This window comes from Entelurus aequoreus, linkage group LG03 (assembly GCF_033978785.1).
Source record: "Entelurus aequoreus isolate RoL-2023_Sb linkage group LG03, RoL_Eaeq_v1.1, whole genome shotgun sequence".
Lineage (NCBI taxonomy): Eukaryota > Metazoa > Chordata > Actinopteri > Syngnathiformes > Syngnathidae > Entelurus > Entelurus aequoreus.
Genome location: NC_084733.1, coordinates 33,286,763 through 33,312,448, shown reverse-complemented (window position 1 = coordinate 33,312,448; position 25,686 = coordinate 33,286,763). Strand labels below are relative to the sequence as shown.

Sequence of the window (25,686 nt, the reverse complement as noted above, 5' to 3'; positions counted from 1 at the left end):
ATAGATGAAGCATCAGAATCCATCGTTAGCAATAGATCATTAGTCATTTTTGCGAGGGCTGTCTCCGTAGAGTGATTTGCCCTGAAACCGGATTGAAAAGGTTCACAGAGATTGTTAGACGTTAAGTGTTCATTTAGCTGCTGTGCGACAATTTTTTCGAGGATTTTCGAGATAAACGGAAGGTGGGACACCGGCCGGTAGTTTACCAAGAGATCAGGATCGAGGTTAGGTCTTTTGAGTAGAGGATGAATAACCGCTTTTTTGAATGCTAGGGGAACAGTGCCAGAGGAAAGTGATAAGTTTATAATATTTAACACTGATGGACCTAATAATACAAAAAGCTCCTTGATAAGTTTCCCAGGAATTGGGTCAAGTAAACATGTTGTTTGTTTTGTCCCATTTACACATTTTGACAATTCCTCCAATGTTATTTCATCAAAGAGAGAGAAACTATTTTGGAGGGCGGTATCCGTCGTATATACAGTCGTATTTGTGTTAATAGAACCCAGTTGTAGCTGAGATGCATTGTCTTTAATCTCTTTTCTAATGACTTAAATTTTCTTATTAAAGAAATTCATAAAGTCATCTGCTGAGTGGGTGGAGCTACTGGGAGGAGTCCCTTATTGGGTTAGCGATGCTACTGTACTAAACAAAAATGTAGGATAATTTTTGTTGAGGTGGATGAGATTTGAGTAATATTTAGCTTTAGCTGAGGTAAGCATGCATATATAAGTTATTAAACTATCACACCATGCTTGATGGAAAACCTCAAGTTTAGTCACACGCCATTTGCGTTCCAGCTTTCTACATGATAATTTCTGGGCTTTAGTTTCTTCTGTAAACCATGGGGTACGCCTTTTAGGGGCCCTTTTTAGCTTTAGCGGTGCTACACTATCAATGGTGTCGCACAGGGCGTCGTTAAAGTTGTTAGTGAGGTTATCAATAGAGCCCACATAATTTGGGAATGGTGCCATTACCGAAGGCAGTAGGTCAGTAAGAGTCGTCGTTGTGGCAGCATTAATGTTGCGGCTGCTATAGTAGTTATTATTATTATTATTAGTTTGTTGACAATGAGTCAGAACTTCAAATTTTATAAGGTAATGATCGGACATTACTTTAGTGTACGGGAGTATCGTAACTTTAGAGGTGGTGACACCCCTGACAAGCACTAGATCTATCGTATTACCGTTGCGATACGTGGGTTCATTTATTATTTGTGTAAGACCACAGCTATCAATTATAGTCTGGAGCGCCACGCATGGAGGGTCCGATGGGGTATTCATATGGATATTGAAGTCCCCCATTATGATTATATTGTCGGCGTCCGTCACTAGATCAGCAACAAACTCTGAGAATTCACTGATGAAGTCCGAATAGGGCCCAGGGGGGCGGTTGATAACAGCCAGGTGGAGAGGCAGCGGTGTGACAAACCTCATAGTGAGCACCTCAAACGAGTTATATTTATTATTTAGGTTAAGTGTAAAATTATACTTTTCATTGTATATTAGTGCGACACCCCTTCCCCTTTTAAGAGGTCGGGCAACGTGTGCATTGGTATAGTTAGGAGGAGAGGCCTCATTTAGCGCAAAAAAATCGCCTGGTTTGAGCCAGGTCTCGGCGAGACCAACGATGTCAAGTTTGTTGTCTCTAATGACCTCATTAACTAATAACGTTTTGGAAGATAATGATCTTATGTTTAAAGGCCTACTGAAATGAATTTTTTTTATTTAAACGGGGATAGCAGATCTATTCTATGTGTCATACTTGATCATTTCGCGATATTGCCATATTTTTGCTGAAAGGATTTAGTATAGAACAACGACGATAAAGATTGAAACTTTTGGTATCTGATAAAAAAAAGGCTTGCCCCTACCGGAAGTAGCGTGACGTAGTCAGTTGAACATATACGCAAAGTTCCCTATTGTTTACAATGATGGCCGCATGAAGTGAGAGAGATTCGGACCGAGAAAGCGACAATTTCCCCATTAATTTGAGCGAGGATGAAAGATTTGTGGATGAGTAAAGTGCAAGTGAAGGACTAGTGGAGAGTTGAAGCTATTCAGATAGGGAAGATGCTGTGAGAGCCGGGGGTGACCTGATATTCAGCTGGGAATGACTACAACAGTAAATAAACACAAGACATATATATACTCTATTAGCCACAACACAACCAGGCTTATATTTAATATGCCACAAATTAATCCTGCATAAAAACACCTGCGTGTTTGTTATGCTAGCTCCTAGCTCCTCTGCTAGCTCCTAGCTCCATAGAACACGCCAATACAATTCAAACACCTGATCAACACACACAATCACTCAGCCCAAAAGACCGTTCACCTAACCCAAGGTTCATAAAGCTTATACAGTGGGGCAAAAAAGTATTTAGTCAGCCACCCATTGATTGTCAATGGGTGGCTGACTAAATACTTTTTTGCCCCACTGTATATTTTTAAAAAGTTACGTACGTGACGCGCACATACGGTCAAGCTATCAAATGTTTAGCAGCCAAGGCTGCATACTCACGGTACCTGATATTCAGCTGGGAATGACGACAACAGTAAATAAACACAAGACATATATATACTCTATTAGCCACAACACAACCAGGCTTATATTTAATATGCCACAAATTAATCCTGCATAAAAACACCTGCGTGTTTGTTACGCTAGCTCCTAGCTCCTCTGCTAGCTCCTAGCTCCATAGAACACGCCAATACAATTCAAACACCTGATCAACACACACAATCACTCAGCCCAAAAGACCGTTCACCTAACCCAAGGTTCATAAAGCTTATATATTTTTAAAAAGTTACGTACGTGACGCGCACATACGGTCAAGCTATCAAATGTTTAGCAGCCAAGGCTGCATACTCACGGTACCTGATATTCAGCTGGGAATGACTACAACAGTAAATAAACACAAGACATATATATACTCTATTAGCCACAACACAACCAGGCTTATATTTATTATGCCACAAATTAATCCTGCATAAAAACACCTGCGTGTTTGTTATGCTAGCTCCTAGCTCCTCTGCTAGCTCCTAGCTCCATAGAACACGGCAATACAATTCAAACACCTGATCAACACACACAATCACTCAGCCCAAAAGACCGTTCACCTAACCCAAGGTTCATAAAGCTTATATATTTTAAAAAATTTACGTACATACGCAAAAAAAAGTTGCGCACATACGGTCAAGCGATCAAATGTTTAGAAGCCAAAGCTGCATACTCACAGTAGCACGTCTGCGTCTTTGTCATCCAAATCAAAGTAATCCTGGTAAGAGTCTGTGTTGTCCCAGTTCTCTACAGGCGTCTGTGTATCGAAGTCAAAAGTCCTCCTGGTTAGAGTCTCTGTTATCCGAGTTCTTCCATCTTGACTGCATCTTCCGGGAATGTAAACAAAGAAGTGCCGGCTGTGTACTGTTGTTGCTGACTACGTTCGAAAAATACGTCCATTTCGCACCGACAACTTTCTTCTTTGCTTGCTCAGCTTCCTTCTCCATAATGCAATGAACATGATTGCAACAGATTCACGAACACAGATGTCCAGAATACTGTGGAATTATGAAATGAAAACAGAGCTTTTTCGTATTGGCTTCAATGTGGAAGGCATATCCGTGTTCCCCGGGTTACGTCACGCGCATACGGCATCCTCAGAGGCGTTTCGAACCGGAAGTTTAGCGGCAAATTTAAAATGTCACTTTATAAGTTAACCCGGCCGTATTGGCATGTGTTATAATGTTAAGATTTCATCATTGATATATAAACTATCAGACTGCGTGGTCGGTAGTAGTGGGTTTCAGTAGGCCTTTAAAAAGCCCATATTATAGGTAGTGGGCTGTTTTGAGGATTGTTTGTTGAAATTATCCGAAGTAGCAATATTAATAATGTTGCGTTTATTATGCGTAGTGCACTTTAAATAGTTTCGACCATATCTAGGAATTGATACGACGGGAATTGTCCGATTGTTTGCTAGATGTTGCGATAAACTGAACGCATCATAGTTAGCCACCTCAGTAGATTGCATGTCTGCCTCTGACACGGTCACAAAAGAAAAAACATTATGTGAGTTGTGTTTTATTCTAAGAGAATTGCTATGTGTGCAGGGATTATCCAGCCTGGCGCCGGCTAGTTCTAGTTTAAATGGCTTCTTACCCGGACACTCCACGCTTCTTTGGTTAGCTTTTCCCTTTGTTGTTAGCCCCGCTCGGCATCCCCGCTTCTGCTTCCGCTCACACCGCTTACGTCGTCTCCATTGGCGGTCACCGCGAGCACTTGACTCCGCTGCTACAAAGGCCGCTCGATGTAGCCCGCGAAGTATTCCCATGCTAGCGAGGAGGTCCACCGTGCATGCATCTTTCAGTCTATAACGACCCGATCCATCCACATCCAGAATTGTCTGTCGGTCGTATGTGATCACAGAGTGTTCACGCTTTGAGCCAGCCATGAAATTGACAAAAATGACGGGTATTTTTTGCCAAATCGCTCTACACTCCCAAGAGCGTCTTCAAGCTGCTGCATAGCAATGCGCCGCCATCTTGCCAGTTTGTGACTTGAATATTAACCAAGCATTAGTGATATTGTTATTATAAGCATTAACGCAGACAAACTATTAATTGCGGCGCCATGATCACAGAGAGCTAACAAGCTTGTGGGGCTATGTTGACATCATCGGGTTAATGAGCTGCTTTCTCGCCTCGGAGCTCGTGAAAGTTTTTTCTAGATCATAAATGATGTCTCTCACCTATATAATGGCAGGATGAAGATATAATCCGACAAGCTGGTCAACTTTGGCATCCAATTTAGACCCAGAAATGTCAAGAAAGACTTGAAAAGACGCTTGGTTCCACCCAATTTTTCTTTGCGAGGATTAAGAGTCATTCTTCATCTAAACGAGAATATATAAATATCCTAACAGTCGCCATCCCAGTGACAGCAGACATTGTACAGTGAGTGATGTTTTAATATGTTTGTTGTCTTTTATGAAGTCTGCAGTGAGGGGTAATCAGTGATGTTGCCGAAGGAAAAAGCGAACATTGTGATGCGTATTTGAAATTGATGCACCGCCGTATGCTTGAAATGAGAAAATTACGTAAATAGTACCGGTACATGTTTTTATAAATGAGCCTGTTACTACGTTACAAATGTACTTACAGCATGTACCTGTATATAAAACCTCGATGGAAATGTTTGGATGTTTTTTAAGCTCTTAATAGGCAGAATAGAATAGAGCGAAATTCCCAGATTTTCCAGAATTCCCAGTTTTCCGGGGAAATTAATTAATGGGCCATTAATGGGCCATTTTTTTCAAACTTCCACAATTCCCACATTTTTCAACCCATTCAAACCATTCCACCTTCAAACACATTCTGGAAATTCAAACTACCATTTTTCAAGTTAAAACAAATTCCAGGAATTCCCAGAATAGTGCGCAAGTTAAGTGCACCTATTAAGTGCACATTTTAAGTGCACTTCAGTAGACACAGTAAGAGCACATGCTAAGTGCGCAAACTAAGTTTACTTAGTAAGTACATTTACTAAGTTCACTTACGTATACACACTGAGTGCACATGTTTGCTGTACAGATTAAGTGCACTTACCAGTGTTTCCCATAAACTGCCAAGATACCTGTGGCGGTGGGGGCGTGGCTATGGGCGTGGTCACCATGACATCACCGAGTAATTTGCATAATTTACTACAATGATATGATTTTCTCTAAAAAGGCTAAAAAAATGTATACTTACTAATTAATAATAACAGTTTTGTTTTAAACGTCCATCCATCCATCCATTTTACAATATAATTACAACACTCTATGTACATATTTATATACAGATTTGAACAATAAGTTATTCACTGAAATATATTTATTAATTGTGGTTCTTACAAAAAATATATCTTATAAAATATAAAAGCTAAAATGTCTCTTAAAGCTCTGCCCCTTTAATTAGTGCATACTAAATAATTTAACTTTAGCCTACTACTACAACCATATTATTTACCAGCAACATAAAGTGAAACGGAGGCAGAGGTGTCCTGCCACAGTCAGTAACAAATAAACAAAAAACAGTAGTGGTCAAATACAAATAAGGCAACAAGAGAAGTATACTACACTTCTCTTTTGTAAAGTAAATCTGAACAGCCTATATGGGCATCTACATCAACTATATCATTTGCCTGAGAAGCTGGACAGGACAAAAAAAAAAAAAAATCTATTTGTGGCGGACGTAATTTTTCGTGGCGGGCCGCAACAAATAAATGAATGTGTGGGAAACACTGCTTACTAAGTACACACATTACTATGCTAACTGTTGTCATGCTAACATTTCACAATTTGCATGCGCACTTTCAGTACTTAAGTATGCATAATAAGTGGGCTTAACATGTACACTTAATGTGTTTACTTAAGTGCACTTAGTGCATTTAAGATATGCGCTTATTCAGTACACTTAATATGTGCGCTTAACGTGCACTTAATTTATGCTAATTGGAAAATGTTAGCATTCTAACGTTTAACATTACAACAGTAAGCATAGACTCAAGCATGAACTTTAACATGTGCTCTTAGTAAGTGCATTTATTTTGTACACTTGATTTGTGCACTTAACATGTGCACATACTGTGTATTTAAGTGCACTTAAATTGTTGACTTAAACTGTGCACTTAGTAAGTGCACTTATTTTGTGCAGTAACGTGTGTACTTAGGTGCACTTACATTGTGCACTTACATTGTGCACTTATTTTGTACACCTATTTTGTGCACTTAATCTGTGCACTTAACATGTGTATTTACTGTGTGTACTTAAGTGCACTAAGTAAGTGCATTTAATTTGCGCACTTAAGACCTGCACTGAATGTGTACTCAAGAGCATGTCAATTGTGCACTTGGTAAGTGCACTCATTACAAACACTTAAAGTGTGCACTAAGTAAGTACACTTAATTTGTGCACCTGACATGTGCCACTTAATGTTTGTACTTGAGTGCACTTAGTAAGTGCAGTCATAATGTACACTTAAATTGTGCACTTAACATGTACACTTAGTAAGTGCACTCATTTTGTACACTTAATTGGTTAATTTAACATGTGCACTCACTGTGTGTACTTAAGTGCACTTAAATTGTGATTATACAGTAATTATAGAATTGTTACTTTGTAATCTCTTGAACTATGGTACATTTTTTTACTATACCTACTTTTAGTATTTCAAGATTCATACTACATTTCAGTACAGCTTCTGCTCTTCATCTTTCAAAACATTTAAACCTTTAAATTATTTCGACCTTCAAACCATTTTTACATTCCACTAGAATTTCAGTTCAGTGTCAGCTTGTCAACATTCAAACCATTTTAACATTCAATCAATGTATTTCTACATTCAACATATTTTTACATTCATTTTACATTTCGTCAGCATTTCAGTTCAGCTTCAGCATTGCAGCATTCACAAGCAATTTCTACATAAATTGCTTCATCTAGTTTAATATCTGGTTAGTTTCTTTATAATGTGGTTCTTTATGTTAGAATGTAATAAGCAATTATTATTCTGTTGTTTAGATACTTTACATTAGTTTTGGATGATACTAGAAATTTGGGTATCAAGTAATAAATTATAGGGCCAGTATTGGCCAGCCTATGCTAATACTGATAGTTCACATTTTTAGGATCATTGAATTATTTCATTTTTGATCACAATTATAATTACACAACAACACATAGCAAAATAAAGACAATAGTGCAAGATAACTAAACATAAGCCAAAACTACTATTGCCTCTGATTTGGATCATTTCATTTATGCCCTTAAAGTCCTCCTGCGTCCAAAGACCAATAACAAAAACCACAAAAAACATTTTGTCAATGAAAAATATCGATTTTATATCTGTAATATCGACCATAAACTGATTCTATACTTGGTATCATTACTTTCAAGACCTCTAGTTTAACGGTTAGCATATTGTATCCTCCGATGGTGTAGTGTAGCATTTTTAGCTCTTCCCGGTCTTCCAATGGTAATGATACTTGGGAGTAAATTTATATGCCACCATGGAGGCGAGGATTAGTGACTAATGCAACTTTGCACTGTGCTAGCTCACTAGCAAGGCCACTACATTGCCTTCAGGACGCGGTTGTTCACTTGTCCCTGTCAAATTTGCGAGACACTGCTAGAATGGGTCATCAACATGCATTATCACGATTTAACGATGGTATTAAAATATCTATTTTCTGTATTAAAATATCTATTGTTGGCCTAATTTTTATCATTCATATCGAATATTAAATCCAATCCAATCCACTTTATTTATATAGCACATTTAAACAACAAACATTTTTTCCAAAGTACTGCACAAAAATATTAAAAACAAGATTCAAAAATTATCCTTAGCTCCACCAATGACGGAATGAAAATAAAAACTAAATAAATAAATATAAAACCAATATAAAAATAAATATAAAAACAAATTATTTAAAGGATAAAACCAATTAAAACAATACATAGAAATTAAAGTTTAAAAACACAGAGGACCACACAACTCATGTAGTGTTAAAAACCAAAGAATAAAAGTGGGTCTTTAGACGAGACTTAAAACACTCCACTGTGGGAGCAGTTCTTTTTTAATTTTATTTTTTTTAATTTTATTTTTTATTAATCAATCAACAAAACAATACACAACAACACCACAACAATGCAATCCAATTCCAAAACCAAACCCGTCCCACCAATGTTAGGAATAACAACAAACAGAGCAATTGAGAGCAATTGAGGACACACAAACATGACACGGAACAATACAAATGTAGTGAAACAAAAATGAACATTTTCGACAACAGCATCAATATTAGTAATAATTTCAAAATAGCAGTGATTAAAAAAAACAACCCTCATTGATATTATCATTAAAAACATTAATAAAAAATAATTTTAAAAATTAGAAATGAACAATATTGTCACAGTGGCCCACACCTGCATCACATCTCACAAGCTTGACAACACACTGTGTCCAATATTTTCCACAATGATATAATAAGTCATATTTTGGTTCATTTAATAGTTGAAACAAATCTAAACAATGGATCCCATATTCCAATATATGACTCATTATTATCTAAACTAAATGCAGTTTGTTCTACTGATATCATCTCCATAGCTTGTGTATACCAGTCAGTATGAGTTGGACTATCAACAGCTATCCATTTTTTAAATATTACCCTTTTTGTTATTATGCATATTGAAAGAAAAGCCTTTTTACTCTTTGATGACACGTTACTAAATTGATGGAGATCCCCAAGAATACAAGTTTGCAGTGTCATTGGGATGTTTATATTAAGGAATGTGATTGCTTCTTTTGTTGTTTTCAACCATAACTCTTTTATTCTCTGACATTCCCACAATAAATGAACAAGAGTTCCCTCAGCTGCCCGACACTTCATACATAACTTGCTATCTACTACACCAATTTTAAACAGCTGAGAAGATGTAAAATACAATCTATTCAATATCTTAAATTGAGTCAGTTTATCTTTAATGCTTCTAAAGGGCTTATTGGCATTTTTCCAAATATCATTCCATGATATGTCTCTTTCATCGAAAATGTTTAAGTCCAACATCCATTTCCGAACACATGCATCATTTGCATTTCTAGTGTGGTGTTCATTTATTATTCCATAAAATAGTTTAATTAATTTCTTAATTGTATCTTGATTAATGGGGGCAGTTCGAACATGGAGGGGCAGACTGTTCCAGAGCTTAGGGCCGACCACACAGAGAAGGCCTGTCTCCCCTGTTTTTGAGTTTGGTCTTGGGCACCACGAGCTGGAGCTGGCTCTCGGACCTCAGAGCGCGCGCAGGAGTGTACATTTGGATGAGGTCCGAGATATGAGGTGCCAGTCCATGCAAAGCTTTAAAACCAAGCCGCAACATTTTAAAATGTATTCTAAAATGAACAGGGAGCCAGTGCAAAGTCTCAAGAATTGGGGTTATATGCACGTGTTTCCTGGCCCCTGTTAAAAGTCGTGCTGCCGCGTTCTGGACTAACTGCAACGGGGAGAGAGCTTTTTGGCTAATGCCAGCATAAAGTGCATTGTAGTAGTCCAGGTGACTTGAAATAAAAGCATGCGTGACTTTTTTAAAAAGGTTAAAAGATAAAAACGGTTTTACTTTTGCTAAAAGACGAAGATGATAAAAACACGATTTTAAAACACCATTGACTTGTTTGTCAAGTTTAAAATCACTGTCTATAGTGACGCCAAAGCTGGTGACTTTGGGACGCACATAATTTTGCAATCAGTGAGGGCCGGACCTCACTGACATCACATTGTGTACATCACATAACCCTATTTGTAGTTCTAAACATATTTTGCTTTTCATATTTGTATTTTTATTTTTTTTTACAAATGTGTGATAGTCAATTTTGCAATCTCTAAACACCACCACTAATAGATTGCAGTTCTGTGGGAAACACTGACACAACAGTGAAAAAAAAGAGGTTTAGCAGTTTCAGTCACACAGGCACTGTTTTGACGTTTTCAGTATGTCGCGCCGAACAGGGGCTTTTTTTTTTTAGATCACAGTATGACTAACCGGTCATTGTTTGAACATGTGTTGCTGGTGGCGGGGGAGCCTTTTACAACAACCCATTAATTTTCAACAATACTTTGCCTTCTCATCTACCTGCCCACATCCGCCTGTTAGGATGTTTGAGTTTCAAATGATGTGCTTCAAAGGTTATGTCTTTTACAACTCTGCAGCATTTCATATGTAGTCATGAAGGTTGTAGGCAAATGAAGCATCAAGACTACTATAATGTGTGTTGTACCAGTTTGAATGTCATACACATCTTAATCAAGCTGCTAAGTTATGTCCAACGTATGCATCTAACAAGGTTGATGAATGTGTTTCAGTTGTTGGCAGTGGTGTCGGAGCTCAAGCTACGAGGCCTGACCATTCTGGTTCTGGGGAGAAAACATATGCTGTACCCATCCAGATCTTGGGACAAACACAACATGAAACTTATCCAGCAGAAAGCTCATTGCTTTTTCACTGACAACATGTGAGCATGAAATGATAAAAGGCAGAATATTAGCCATAAGTGCAAACACTGTGCACATTGAAGACGCTGCACAACATTGTTGTACCCCAGAGCATGTGTATCAAGGGTCTCAAACTCAGTTTACTTGTGGGCCGCGAGAGGTAGAGTCTGGGCAGCACGAAGTATTCATTTCAGAATCACGTTTTTTTAATCATGTGACTAAATGTTTTAAGTACTTCTACCAGCAGATATAGCAACCCTGAGCTATGCAAGGCCTTAACTAAAATTTAATATAAAAATGGTACCGTACATTTTGACACTGTTCAGTAGAAATGTGAAGCTTACAACTAGGGCTGCAACAACTAATCAATTAAAATCGATTATTAAAATAGTTGCCGATTAATTTAGTCATCGATTCGTTGTATCTATGCTATGTGCATGCGCAGTTTTTTTATTTATTTTATTTTATTTTTTTAATTTAAAAAAAAAAATATATACATATATATATATATATTTATTTATTTTTTTAATAAACCTTTATTTATAAACTGCAACATTTACAAACAGCTGAGAAACAATAATCAAAATAAGTATGGTGCCAGTATGCTGTTTTTTTTCAATAAAATACTGGATAGGATAGAAATGTAGTTGGTCTCTTTTATCCGATTATTAATCGATTAATCGAAGTAATAATCGACAGATTAATCGATTATCAAATTAATCGTTAGTTGCAGCCCTACTTACAACAATTTGATCTGATTCAGAATTGATTCTTGAATCAAACCTAATGTCGTCATATATTGTAATAAAACATTTTCAAAACAGGTTACCGTTAACAAAAGCTTGTCTTGGCTGCTGACGTATGACAAGTATGTGTAAGTGTGCAGATGGCCTAAAACGTCTTTTTAAAAAATAGATTCTTGAACATTTTTGAGTCGATTCAGAATTGTTAAAATAAATAAATATAATCGATTTTTGAGTAGTCCTGAGTTCAATCCCAGGCTCTGGATCTTTCTATGTGGAGTTTGCATGTTCTCCCCGTGACTGCGTGGGTTCCCTCCGGGTACTCCGGCTTCCTCCCACCTCCAAAAACATGCACCTGGGGATAGGTTGATTGGCAACACTAAATTGGCCCTAGTGTGTGAATGTGAGTGTGAATGTTGTCTGTCTATCTGTGTTGGCCCTGCGATGAGGTGGCGACTTGTCCAGGGTGTACCCCGCCTTCCGCCCTATTGTAGCTGAGATAGGCTCCAGCACCCCCCGCGACCCCGAAAAGGACAAGCGGTAGAAAATGGATGGATGGATGGATTTTTTCCAGCACCTCTATTGCTCACTTACCTAGGGGATGGTCAGAGACACTTCGCTTGCCTAACGCTAGTTGCTCTCTGTGTGTTTGTTTTGCTATATTTTTTACGTTTTCACAATTATTCTAGTTATTGTCTAGTAGGATTCAAGATTGCTAGTATATATTTCAACTATTACATGGTGCTCGTGTTGGAATTACATTAAACAAACAAAGTTATGTAGGGACCACAAAATATTGGCCTGCAAGTTTGAGACACCTACTACTGTACGCACAGTCAAACCTGTGTTTGCGGCCACAACAATAATTCTCACACAGAAAAGTAGTGTTCTAAACCGTATCGATAGTGGCCACCTGTAAAAAGCTGTATAATATTTTTTTTTACTCCATATAACGGTCTGTAAAATCTAATTTGATGCATGATGTTTATAGATGGAGTCTCAGTTGTTGTTGTTATTTATTTGTTTACTATTTTTGCTTATTCTTTCAAGGAATCAGAAAGCAGCAGCTCTCTGCTCTCACCGCCTCAACAAATCTTACGAATCCAAAGCTTCACATCATCGCTCAAATTGGCTTCCAACTTTTATAGTGGCCTCTTTTGCTCTTTCCCTTGAGTTGGTCGCTATACATATGTTTTACTGTATGGCAAAGTGGAAGCCAAAACATACAAAAACAATTTCTACATATTTAGTGAAGAAGTGGTGCTGCACTCCTCAGGAAAGAACCCATTAAATTCAGGGATCTGGATAATGATGCATATAGAGGAGTTTATTTGTACTACTTGAGTCACTAGTCTAACATTAAAGGAACTGTTCATCTCTCATTATAATAATGGAATAATGGCACTACACATTTGTCCTCCATGAACCAGAAAGCCGTCTGCTAACTATCACACATATGGGAGAAACACATTCAGGCACAACACTGTTTTTTGGCCTACTGCTGCACTATTGCAAATGTAAAAATGTCCACTCTGTGTATTGAGATATTTTTGAACACTCACTTTTCACTGTTTCCATCAGTTCTGAGGATGACCCATTCTTGCTGTACGCCACATTGCATTCGGGGAACCACTGTCGTTTTGTGAGTCGGGACCTGATGAGGGACCACAAGGCTTGTCTGCCGGACGAAGCCACCAGGCGGCTCTTCTTCAAATGGCAGAGAGGCCATCAGCTGGTAGTGCATGGATACGTTGCAGTGGGGACGAGGGTTCGATTTCAGGTGAGGGAAAGAAAGAGCAGAAAATAGATGACAATAACATGATTATAGTGCATTCGGAAAGTATTCACAGCCCTTCACTTTTTCCACATTTTGTTATGTTACAGCCTTATCCTGGGATTGAATAAATATTTTTTTGTCCTCCAAATTCTACACACAATGTAACAAGGTTTAAAAAAACAAACAAATGTATTAAAAATAACAGCCTTTGCTCAATACTTAGTTGCTGCACTTTTGGCAGCAATTACAGCCTTAAGTCTTTTTGAATTCGATGCCACAAGCTTGGCACACCTATCTTTGAGCATTTTCGCCCATTCCTCAATGCAGCACATCTCCAGCTCCATCAGGTTGGATGGGAAGCATTGGTTTTTGAGAAACCAAATTCTGTGGTCCGATGAGACAAATATTGAACTCATTGATATGAATGCCAGGTGTCATGTTTGGAGGAAACCAGACACTGCTCATCACCACTTCAATACCATCCCTACAGTGAAGCATGGTGGTGGCAGCATCATGCAGTGGGGATGCTTTTCAGTGGCAGGAACTGAGAGACATCCTGGATGAAAACCAACACTTCTCATCCAACCTTATGAAGTTGAAGGGTGCTACAAAGAAGAATGTGTGGAACTGCCCAAAGATAGGTGTGCCAAGCTTGTGGCACCGTATTCAAAAATAATATATAATTGCTGCCAAAGGTGCATCAACAAAGTATTGAGCAAATGCTGTGAATACTTATGTAGATGTGATTTTTGTATTTCTAATAAATTAGCAACATTTAAAAAAAAAAAAGTTTTACATGGTCACTATGGTGTATTGTCTGTAGAATTTTGAGGACAAAAATGTATTTATTCTATTTTGGAAAAAGGCTGTGACATAACATGCGGAAAAAGTGAAGCGCTGTGATTGCTTTCCGGATGCGCTGTATGTTGAGAAAGATACTTATTTACCCTGTTTGTGTGTTCAGAGTATTACCAGCTATGACACAATTATCCAGACTTCAGGAGAGACCTGGCACATCCCCTATGATGATGACACAGAGGACAGGAGCTCATATGAAATTCCGCAAAAATGGCTGTGTCTTACCAAGAGTCACTAAATTTGAAATGTTTTTGGGTTGAGAAAAAAATTCTCACGAGAATTCATCGTAACTGTACTTCTGAATAAAAAAATACCACAAATACAATGTTTGATCAACATCTTTCTTGTATGAATCGATAGTCGAACGTGACCCGGATGAAGAAGCTCTTATTATGACAGTGCATTCCCGGGGCAAGGTTTTTGTATGTAGTTAAGTGTTTTGCCGCACACCGGTTGAAATTTTTTAATACTAAACTTTTTTGCTGGCTTTTTTGTGTCATGTCTCGGGGGTCAAGTGCAGGCTTTGACCGTCATATCACGATATTCTCTCCGGAGGGAAGACTCTACCAAGTGGGTCAGTACTGGATGAAAATCCTGCTCTGTCACTGGCTAACATGCTAACATTAGCAAGCAGCCCGTTTATCGCCATGTGTTATGCTAATAAATAGTTTTTTCCGAGTATCGTAACTAGTAATATGCGTCTGCCATTAACTTGATGTATGAAGTAATTCTCTTTATGAAAACCTGCTCGTCTTACTCAATGAAAAGTTGAGATATATTTTCCATGCTTCAATGATGTAAAAAAGTGATAAACTTGAAAGCCAACCGCCTTGGAAACATGTCTTTAATCAATTCATTGAATGATTACATCAAACTTACTGTGCGTTGTTGCACTAACGCCAAACATTTTTTTTAAATGGTCGATAAGCTAAGACATAATGTATTCCATTTGCTGCAGTGCATGAACTGAATACCATAATGTAATATAATATCAGTACATATAATATACTGTACAAATATTATGTAAATATTACGTATATATTTTATATCGCTATATTTAGTCTATTTATACCTGCATTGTCCTTTCCATCCTTACACTTTCCATCATTGTAACTGAGCTACTGTGTGGAACAATTTCCCTTGTGGATCATTAAAGTTTGTCTAAGTCTTAAGTCTAATATTTCACTATTATCTAGTTTGACTCAATACAGTTCTACTGTAAAATATAGCATAATAAAAAATGGCCACCTTTCACAAATTAGATTTTTTTGCTATTAATTCCTGTCCGTCTTTACAAAGGTTAGGGCGGTATTTTGAATTTTTACTATATTTACTGATATACTGTACATATTCAGTCACAAGTTATGTGCATGTTATTTAAAGCGCAGAAACGTTGCACATATATTTAGTTACACTTTTGTGTTTGTATTAGTAATTAGTGTCATTTAATGTTTTTACCGTTACAGTATACCCTTTTGCCTTTTTTTGTTTTATTTTATTTCTACAATGTGACGCGAGGCAATAAAAATATACAAGCTGCGGTTAGCAAATGGGGCCTTGGATTACGAATTTTACCAGGAAAGTTAGTTTTATTTAGTTGTTTGTGAGTTCAAACCCCGGCCGAGTCATACCAAAGACTATGAAAATGGGACCCATTACCTCCCTGCTTGGCACTCAGCATCAAGGGTTGGAATTGGGGGTTAAATCACCAAAAATGATTCCCGGGCGTGGCCACTCACTGCTCCCCTCACCTCCCACGGGGTGATCAAGGGTGATGGGTCAAATGCAGAGAATGATTTAGTGTGTGTGTGTGACAATCATTGGTACTTTAACTTTTTAGTGTTACCTTCATGTACTTCTTGTAACACCTAATCTAAAAAATAAATGTAATATGTATAGGAAACACTGGTCAGTATTAAATGTTGAATATTATGTGTTTTTGTGGAATACATTACAAAAGGTAGTTTCCTCTAAAGGAGTGAGTCACCGCAAACTTTACAAACACATTTAAACTTCATAAAATAATCCTGGTATCATGTAATTCCATTAAACCCAAAAGTACTTTAGGGATATACATTTTGGCCCAAATCGGCACACTATGCTTTTTTTTTTTTGCTTTAGTCAACTGCGTTAAAAGTATTTGCACTGCAGTGTTCTGAGATAAGCGCTGTCTCCCAGCTATTTGAACACATTTGAGTTACAAGCATCCCCGCCATTAATTGGCATACCAAATGTCACAGTAAAACCCCGTAAGATCTGCCCAAAACATTTGACCTCACTCAGACCTGGCTGCAGAAAAAATATTTTAAGGGGAAGCATTACATTTTTTTCTGACAAAAATCGATTCCTGCCACGGGAGCGTGCACGCTTGTTAAAGCTGCAATGCTGGGGCTTCGTCTGTCCACAACTGATTACTATATGTAAGACAAACACTTTATATTCGTGGTTATCATAGATATGCGTATGAAATTATTCAAGCCTTTATCGTGTCCAAAAGAGGTGGCCGTTTCAATGGGATTAATGAGATTGTAAAGAACTGTTGTGGATCCAATGTTGATGTGCTAAAACCTCTTTCTTGTTTTCACGCTATGTACAAAGTTAACTGTTCTTTGTTCCTGCACAAAATAAATATTAATAAAGTGTTTGGATGTGTTCATTAAATTAAGGTATTCTTGTTTGCCAAAAAGGGATTCAAAGTATGGTAATATTTTGATATTGACACATCTCATCTGTGCATACATTACTACAATAACCTTAGGAGATGCACGGATTATATGTGTCAATATCAAAATATTATTTTGAATCATAAGTTGTCGTTTGGGTTGATTTCAACTTTTTAAAGTGTACTTCAACACGTAAACAGTAAGGTATGTACTTTATTATTATATATGTAACTCTCTTATGGGTATAAAGGGTACTTCAACACGAAAACAGTATAGAATGTACTTCATTATCATATATGTAACACTCTTGAGTGAATACATCCAAACACTTGATTAATATTTATTATGTGCATGAACAAGTAACAGTTAATATTGTATGTAGCTACTAAACAAGAAAGAGGTTTTAGCACATTGACAGCTGATAAACAACTGTACTTTACAATCTCATTAATACAAAATAAATGGCCAACTCTGTCATTTATCGGACACGATAAAGGCTTAAAAATAATTTCAAACACAATCCTTACGATAACTCCAAATACAAGTGTTTGCCTGACATGTAGTAATCAGTTGTGGACAGACGAAACCCGAAAGCGGTACGCGCTCCCGCTGCATGGCGATGGGAACCAATTTTTGGCGGGGAATCAGTTTTTGGCGCAACACTGTTAGCATCAAATAATAGATTTGACAATGCTAGTCTGCACCATACTGAAGCAGAAAGATGTTGTGAAATGAGAGATGTTAACGTAATATCTAAACAGCAGACGTTTAAATTAAAAATATGGAGAAACTGGAAGGAGATACAGTAGATGTCCACTCTCCTTGGTAAATGTTGTAAATGTAGTGTACATTATTATGACATTACTTCATAAATATACTGTAGTTGTTTGTATTCTGTTGTATTGTTTTTCATTAAATATTTTTTTTCTAGAAAGTTGTTTTTAAAACGCATGTTACATTTTATAATTGTGCTATTTTGGAAGGGGGCAAGCACCGATTAAATTGATGGGAAATGGGAAACAGTGATTTAAGATACAAGTGTTTTGAGTTAAGAATATGTTAGTTAATAGTAATGTTGTTTTATTTGTATCTTTTCTCAGAGTACGCCTTCAAGGCAATCAACCAGGGAGGACTGACCTCAGTGGCAGTCAGAGGGAAGGACTGTGCTGTGATTGTCACCCAGAAGAAAATCCCAGTCAGTATAAATGGACTACCGTCACATACACACACGCAAGCATGTAACTAGATTCTCCGGCTGACATTGCAGCTGGTACATACGTCCACTGTGTTTCTTATGTCTTTGTAATGTGTTCTTCAGGACAAGCTGCTAGATGCCGAGACAGTCACACATCTGTTCAAAATAACAGACAGCATAGGGTGTGTGATGACCGGCATGACGGGTAAGCCAGCTGACAAAACCCTTAACCCCAAACATAGGGGACGTCAGGTTTCCTCTTGCTCATGTGAGGTCATGTTGATTCTGAACTCGCTATAAATAACAATCATATTAAAGCTTGTGAGCCAAGAGAGGAAAAACCTTCTAAATGTGTTTTAAAAGGGCATTTCCAGCTATCTTATAAGGCCCCTCTCTGCCAAGGACACCACAGGCGCATCAGTCTCCCCACTCTAAAAGACGTCACGCGCAGGCGTCTTCCCGAATGGGAACCCATCCATTCTGAGGACAGTCATACTCGACTACGAGTGACTGCCGATGATGATTACCATTAGTGGTTTTAACAGAACATATTAAAAAAAATACTAAGTATATATACTGTATCGTGTGCTCAGATTCATTCAGACAAATATAATACATTTGAAATCAATAGCCTTTCATCATTTCAGCGCGAGTGCAATATTCCTGCTGCCACTGAATGCAAATACAAATCTAATGGTATGTAATTCTCCATGAACCAGGAAATAGTTGGCTAACATGCAGACATGCCACATTTTTTATATTTTGTTGGAGGAATTTATTTTCCTTTTTTAACACTTTTGAATAGAGGTGTCCCAATCTGTTATGGGTTTTGGATATCGATCAGTCTGATATCTGCAAAGAAACAAATATCAAATTGTATTGGCTGCATCTAAAATCTCCCCAAATATGCGCTCTGATACAAGCAGTCCTGCAGTACGTTTGCTTGTATTTTAATGAAAAAACTGTAGTTTACAAGAGGTAAGCATGGTAGGCTATAGGCTATTAGGAGCTAGAATCTACCCAACAGCTAAGCACACAAGCTAGACATACTAGTAAGTCTCCTTAATTGAACAATATGGCAGTCTAAAACACTATTAATCAAAATAAACAAGTATCAAATAATTGTATGCAATACAAAGTCTCCAAGGCAGAAGAAGCATATTAGAAAGTATCTAGTATTTAACGTGTCTGCGTCATTCAACTTAATGCATCATGAGCTTAACTTACAGGTGTCGCCAAAAAAACAATTACTGTACTGTACCACTTCACTTGCACTTAAAGACAACATAAGTCAATTCCAGACAGTGTTAGTGTTTTTCATTACTACAATTATTATCTTCTTGACTAATTTTACTTGATCAAACATGTTGTAACCTTCCACACTCCAAAATAATAAAATGAGGTATGATTACTGCTAATATCGTATTTGATCGTGTTGGAAGTGAAAAAGTTGTATCGGAACACCCCTGCTTTAAGACACACCCTAAATCAAAATTGATGCATCCTCATCATGCTACATGTGTATTATGGCTCGGTGTAATCATTAATAATTATAAAAGGCCGTTTTTTTGTTTACCTCTCTCCAGCTGACAGCAGGTCTCAGGTGCAGAGAGCGCGATATGAAGCATCCAACTGGATGTACAAGTACGGCTATGAAATTTCTGTTGGCATGTTGTGCAAACGCATGGCTGACATCTCTCAAGTCTACACACAAAACGCCGAGATGAGACCACTAGGATGCTGTGAGTACTAGTGCATCCTTTTTGAATCAGTTTTTATATTTTGCCTTAAAAAGTATCTTTCAGAAAACTGAAGTTTTATTTTTTTTATAGCCTCATGGCTAATTCTGGTACATTTAATGTAATGTCTATTAATGCACACTGTCCCTGTCACATAAACAAATAAATGAAAATTCAGAGTCATTTCGGTATCTTACTGGTTGAGCATCATCAGCGATCTCCATGATTCAGGCATGCTGATGGTGGGAGTGGATGAGGAACTGGGTCTGCAGCTGTTTAAGTGTGATCCAGCTGGCTACTACTGTGGTTTCAAGGCCACTGCATCTGGAGTTAAACAGACAGAAGCCATCAGCTTCCTGGAGAAGAAAGTCAAGAAGAAACCGGACTGGAGCTATGAGCAGACCATAGAGGTTCATGACACACACTCACACGTGGCACATACACTCCTCACATAGCAGAGAGATGCCAACTTCCCTCGCGCTTTGGGGAATGAAACTTGATGCTTGGGACATCCCCTTGACCAGTGGTGTGTGCCTAAAAGGGTGCCAGGTTGGATTCCACTGACGTAATGATATGAGCTAATGGCTCCACTCACTGGGGTACAACTGAACAAGACACCCTAGTCCTCCACCTGCTCCCTGGTACTGGAAAGCCAAACACTCACACACACACACTGCTCCAGTGTCCCTTAAGTGTGTGACGCAGTACTTCCTCAAACTGACTCACACAAAATGAGGTGCCCTTACAATGGAAACAATTGCGGTCTCAATTACTACTCAATTGTGATTACATGTTTCAAATGTTTTATGAGTGGCAATCAAAACCAACGCTGCCCTTTTACTTAAGCTAAGGACTCACGCTGCACTGTCAAAGGGATGGCCAAGTGAAGAGCATGCCATGTTTTTGACTTAATAGATTATGTTCAGTCTTTCTATTATTTTTATTGAGGAAAATAGTATTCTGTCAACTGTCCTGTCATTAGTAATGACAGAAAGACCATTGTAAGTTTCTTTAAAGGCGAACTATGATGTATGATGAAGCTATATCATGTTTATGAATTTTGTGACAGATTCAAATTGCCCTACAGAAAATTAAGTACCCTTACACTGGAAAAAATTTAGATTTCGATTCACACTCACATGTGATCACATTTTTCAAATGTTTTATGAGTGGCAACACAAACCAATTTACTTAAGCGAAGGATTTACACTGCACTGTTGTTGACATAGCCATGTAAGCAAGCATGCCCTGTTTTTGACTGATCTTTCTGTGTGGAGTTTGCATGTTCTCCCCGTGACTGCGTGGGTTCCCTCCGGGTACTCCGGCTTCCTCCCACCTCCAAAGACATGCACCTGGGGATAGGTTGATTGGCAACACTAAATTGGCCCTAGTGTGTGAATGTGAGTGTGAATGTTGTCTGTCTATCTGTGTTGGCCCTGCGATGAGGTGGCGACTAGTCCAGGGTGTACCCCGCCTTCCGCCCGATTGTAGCTGAGATAGGCTCCAGCGCCCCCGAAGGGAATAAGCGGTAGAAAATGGATGAAAGGATGAATGGATTATTTTCAGTCTTTCTAGTATTTTTTTAATGGTGGAGGGGGAAAGTGTTCAGTCAACTGTCCTTCTAGGACCTCTCATTAGAAACGACAGAAAGACCATCAGAAGTTTCTTTAAAGGAGTACTGCACTTTTTTTGGAATTGTGTCTGTCACTTACAGTCCATATCTAAGACAAGCACACTTATATTTTTATTTTTTTAATGTATTCTAAATCATTAATAAATGCTTGCAAAAGTCAGCTGAACTGGAGCCAATGGTAGTCGCTCTATTACGCCTACAAATTACTCTTAAAAAAAACCTCAGTCAACATTTTTTATACACACTAAGTATGTATGTAATGTAGTGAAAGGGACATTCACATTAACAAGTAATATTTACGTATTTTGGTCATATGGCAGCATATTGGTTTCACATTCCTGTTTCCCTTTAACAACAACACTACTAATCATGCAGACTTATTGAGGGACAACAAAGATTACTTTGAGACAAATCATAATTCAGAAGCTCATTTTTTTGGTTTGAATATAAAGAGGATGATACGTTATAGAAGCTGTGTGTTAAACAGATCCAGCTTTAGTCAAACACTAAGCATCATGCAGCACTACAGCCCGGTGCTAAAGAAAAAATACAAATTACGTACATAATAAAATAATCACTTACTGCACAATGTCTGCTCTCACTGGGATGCCGACTGCTGGGATCTTCATATCTTCTCGTTTGGATGGAGAATTAATCATAATCCTCACGAAGGGTTAAAATAAGGTGCTGCAAACGAGCGTCTTTTCATGTCTTTCTCGTCATCTGCGGGTCTAAGTTGGTTGTCAAAATTTACCAACTTCTCGGTTTATGGCCAAAAGCTTCTACCATCTAGGTAAAATGCATGATTAATAATCTAATATTAACTTTCATCAACTCCAAGGCGATGCAGCAGCTCACCGGCTTATTATGTCAATACCTGCATAAGCTATTTACCTCTCTGATCACAGCGCGGCTAAAATATAGTTTGTCTGTGTTAGAACCTTTATTTAACCAGATAAGAAAACCCATTGAGATCAAGATCTCTTTCACAAGGGTGACCTGGCCAAGAGGTCAACAGCACATGTCACAGAGCAGTTTCAAAATAAATACATTAAGACATACATTTTAAAATACATAAGAGAAGTGTAAAACAACAGAGATTTACATCTTTAAAAACACAGGCACTGTGCAAACTTCTCTCGCTGTTTGTCCCTCAGGACAGAACGGAAGGCTCCAAATGGAAGTAGTTCTGTAAGTTTCAGTTTCGTCTGCAATTCATTCCACGCCATAGGGGCAGCAATGCCAAAAGCTCTTTTGCCAAATTCAGTCCGTACATGAGGAACAGTTAAAACATACAAATTGTTAGAACGTAATGCGTAAGAGCTGCTTTTTCCTTTGTAACAGAGTACACAAGTATGGAGGTATTAAACCTAAAAGAGCCTTATAAATTAAAGTCAGCCAATGTGTGTATCTGCGTGCACTCAATGAAGATAAGTCTGACTTCATATACAGTTGACAATGGTGGGTGAGACTACGACAGCCAGTAACAAATCTTAGTGCTGAATGAAAAACAGTGTCCAAGGACTGGAGGCATTTAGATGAAGCACTAAAATAAAGCACGTCTCCATAATCAATTACAGGCAAGATAGTTGCTGTCACCAATTTCTTTCTGACTTTAAGAGAGAAGCAGTTTTTATTTCTAAAAAAGAAACCAAGCTTTACCCTAAGCTTAGAGACCAAGTTGTTAATATGGGCTTTAAATGAAAGCTCCTGATCAAGAGTAAAACCCAAGTACTTGTAATTTAAGACCTGCTCTATAGGGTTTCCATTTGATGTTACAATATTTGGAATATTTTCCAGTAGCACCCTTGAATGAGAGAAAACCATTACCTTGCTTTTATCTGTATTTAAAACCAATTTAAGATCAAATAAGCGAGTCTGGATGACATCAAAAGCAGCTTGTAAAAACTCAAAAGCCTGAGTGATGGAGGTTGAACAGCAATAAATAATGGTGTCGTCTGCATAAAAATGGTACATTGCATTTGACAAATTATTACAAAGATTATTTATGTAGATAGAAAATAAAATGGGCCCCAGCACTGAGCCTTGTGGAACGCCTTTGGTAATGTCCAGTAATGAAGAGGTGGTCCCAGCCACCTGTACACATTGTGTTCTGCTGGAGAGATAGTCTGTGAACCAAGCAGCTGCATTTTTAGATAATCCAACGTGATGAAGGGCTTGAATTAACAGACTGTGGTCTACTGTGTCAAATGCTTTTGACAAATCAATAAATAGGGCGACACAATATTTCTTGCCGTCTACAGCCTCGATTAAATCATTGAAGACCTTAAGAGCAGCTGTAATAGTGCTATGCTGTTTTCTAAAACCAGATTGAAATGGAGATAAAATATTGTTTGATTCTAAAAAATCCTCTAGCTGGTTACTGATGATCTTCTCAAACAATTTTGCTAAAATGCATAATTTAGAAATTGGTCTGTAATTATTTATATTTGTGGGTTCACCCCCTTTTAGCAGGGGGTGAACGTGTTAGCGCTTATGATGACAATATTGCTAATACTTGGTAATATTTAGGCTACGACATGTAACTCGAGTATTGTTGGCAGTTTTTGGATGGTTTTTAGAGGGCTTTATGGGCGCAGTAGATTACTCCCATAAACTGCATTGTTAGCCACCTTGTATTTTCCAAATTTTACTACTTAGAATGCATTAAAAAAACAAAACACTTTTTTTGTCTTACATAGGAATTGTAAATGATAGGCAAAATTCCCCCCCTAAAAAAGTTAATTTCCCCTTTGAAGGGGACGTATAATGTATGGTGAATCAATTACACCATCAACAACCAGCTAAGCCCTTACTTTCATATTGTGTTTATTTGCACTACACTGCATTTGTTTGTTGTTTTTCTTAATGCTGCTCTGTCCTCCAACCAGACGGCCATCTCATGTCTGTCCACTGTCCTGTCCATCGACTTCAAGCCCTCCGAATTGGAGGTGGGGGTTGTCTCCTCCAAAGAGCCTCGATTCAAGTGAGTATTTGAACCAAACTATGACTTAAGCTGCATCTGCCGCTATCAAAGTACAGAATATTTTCTCAGGCATATTGCAAGAAACAATATTGGTGTTTAAATGTGTCACATATGCCTTACAGGATTCTCTCAGAGTCTGAGATCGACACTCACCTGGTGGCTTTGTCAGAGCGAGAGTGAGACGCTCACACGTCTGAAGTGGATGGAAGTCTCGAACAAAAGATTGACACTTTTATACAACTGAGGTAGAATATTTTACCCACTTTTTTTTTTTGTTGCACTTTTCCAGAACGGGACAAAAATATTCCCACCTTTGCAACATTTTGTCTTTTCCTCTCTGACTTTAGTTTTGATGACAGTGACATCAATGGGGTTGTCACTTTCAATAGACTTTTTTGTCCTTCAGATTCTTTAGATTTCACCATCTTTACTCAGGGTCAACAACATAACGCTGAGCTTCAGCCTTGCAGATGTCAAATTGGTGTTTTGAATAAAACCAGAGTGTCTTCTACAGTCAACCTCAGCAGGAACTCACTAATTACTTCATTCTGGGGTTTTTCTTTTCTTTGCCTGGAACCTTTGGCTGCCTTTAGCCTTTATATCAGTCTGACAGCATGCAGGTTATTTACTGCTGCTGCTTTTTGGATTGGTTGTGCTCAGTTTTCCTAAAATAATTATATTGGTGGAACATTTTTTGTTTTTCATTACGTTTTACTTCTGCTTCTGTATGTAAAAACCTGCACTGCAACAACAGAATTTCCCCATTGTGGAATGAATAAAAGTCTACCGTATCCTATCCTATCCTTACATGTACAGTAGGAAGGGGATTCATATGGCCCCATTGTCAGGGTTTACCTGACACATGAAGCATGACGAATTGGGGGGTGCACTATCCGCTTTAGCCGCCAGACGGCAGTTGAGTGTTGAACATCTTGAAATGGGTTTTGTGGCAATCCCAACTTTGACCACAGCTTTATTTGCTATGTAGAGTGGCGCTTGCCGTCATTTTCAGCAGACTGCATTGCAAAATGATTAACCCCCCCAACTTCCTCTCAGG

At 38.1% G+C, this 25,686-nt stretch overlaps 2 protein-coding genes across 2 annotated transcripts in view; both read left to right on the top strand.

Annotated features, from left to right (window-relative positions):
* Positions 1-14,728, top strand: part of prorp (protein only RNase P catalytic subunit) — a 33,482-nt gene extending 18,754 nt beyond the window's left edge. The window contains exons 8-10 of the mRNA XM_062041676.1: positions 10,907-11,055; positions 13,360-13,558; positions 14,520-14,728. Of these exons, the coding sequence (XP_061897660.1) occupies positions 10,907-11,055; positions 13,360-13,558; positions 14,520-14,651 (480 nt within the window). The 3' untranslated portion in view covers positions 14,652-14,728. The remainder of the gene's footprint in view (positions 1-10,906; positions 11,056-13,359; positions 13,559-14,519) is intronic.
* A 74-nt stretch (positions 14,729-14,802) lies between these two features.
* psma6a (proteasome 20S subunit alpha 6a) lies at positions 14,803-25,425 on the top strand. The gene is made up of 7 exons (XM_062041680.1): positions 14,803-14,987; positions 18,177-18,271; positions 18,395-18,476; positions 19,858-20,013; positions 20,242-20,420; positions 24,535-24,629; positions 24,752-25,425. The coding sequence occupies exons 1-7, from the start codon at positions 14,912-14,914 to the stop codon at positions 24,807-24,809; spliced, it is 741 nt and encodes a 246-aa protein (XP_061897664.1). The 5' UTR covers positions 14,803-14,911; the 3' UTR covers positions 24,810-25,425.
* Positions 25,426-25,686: the final 261 nt, after the last annotated feature.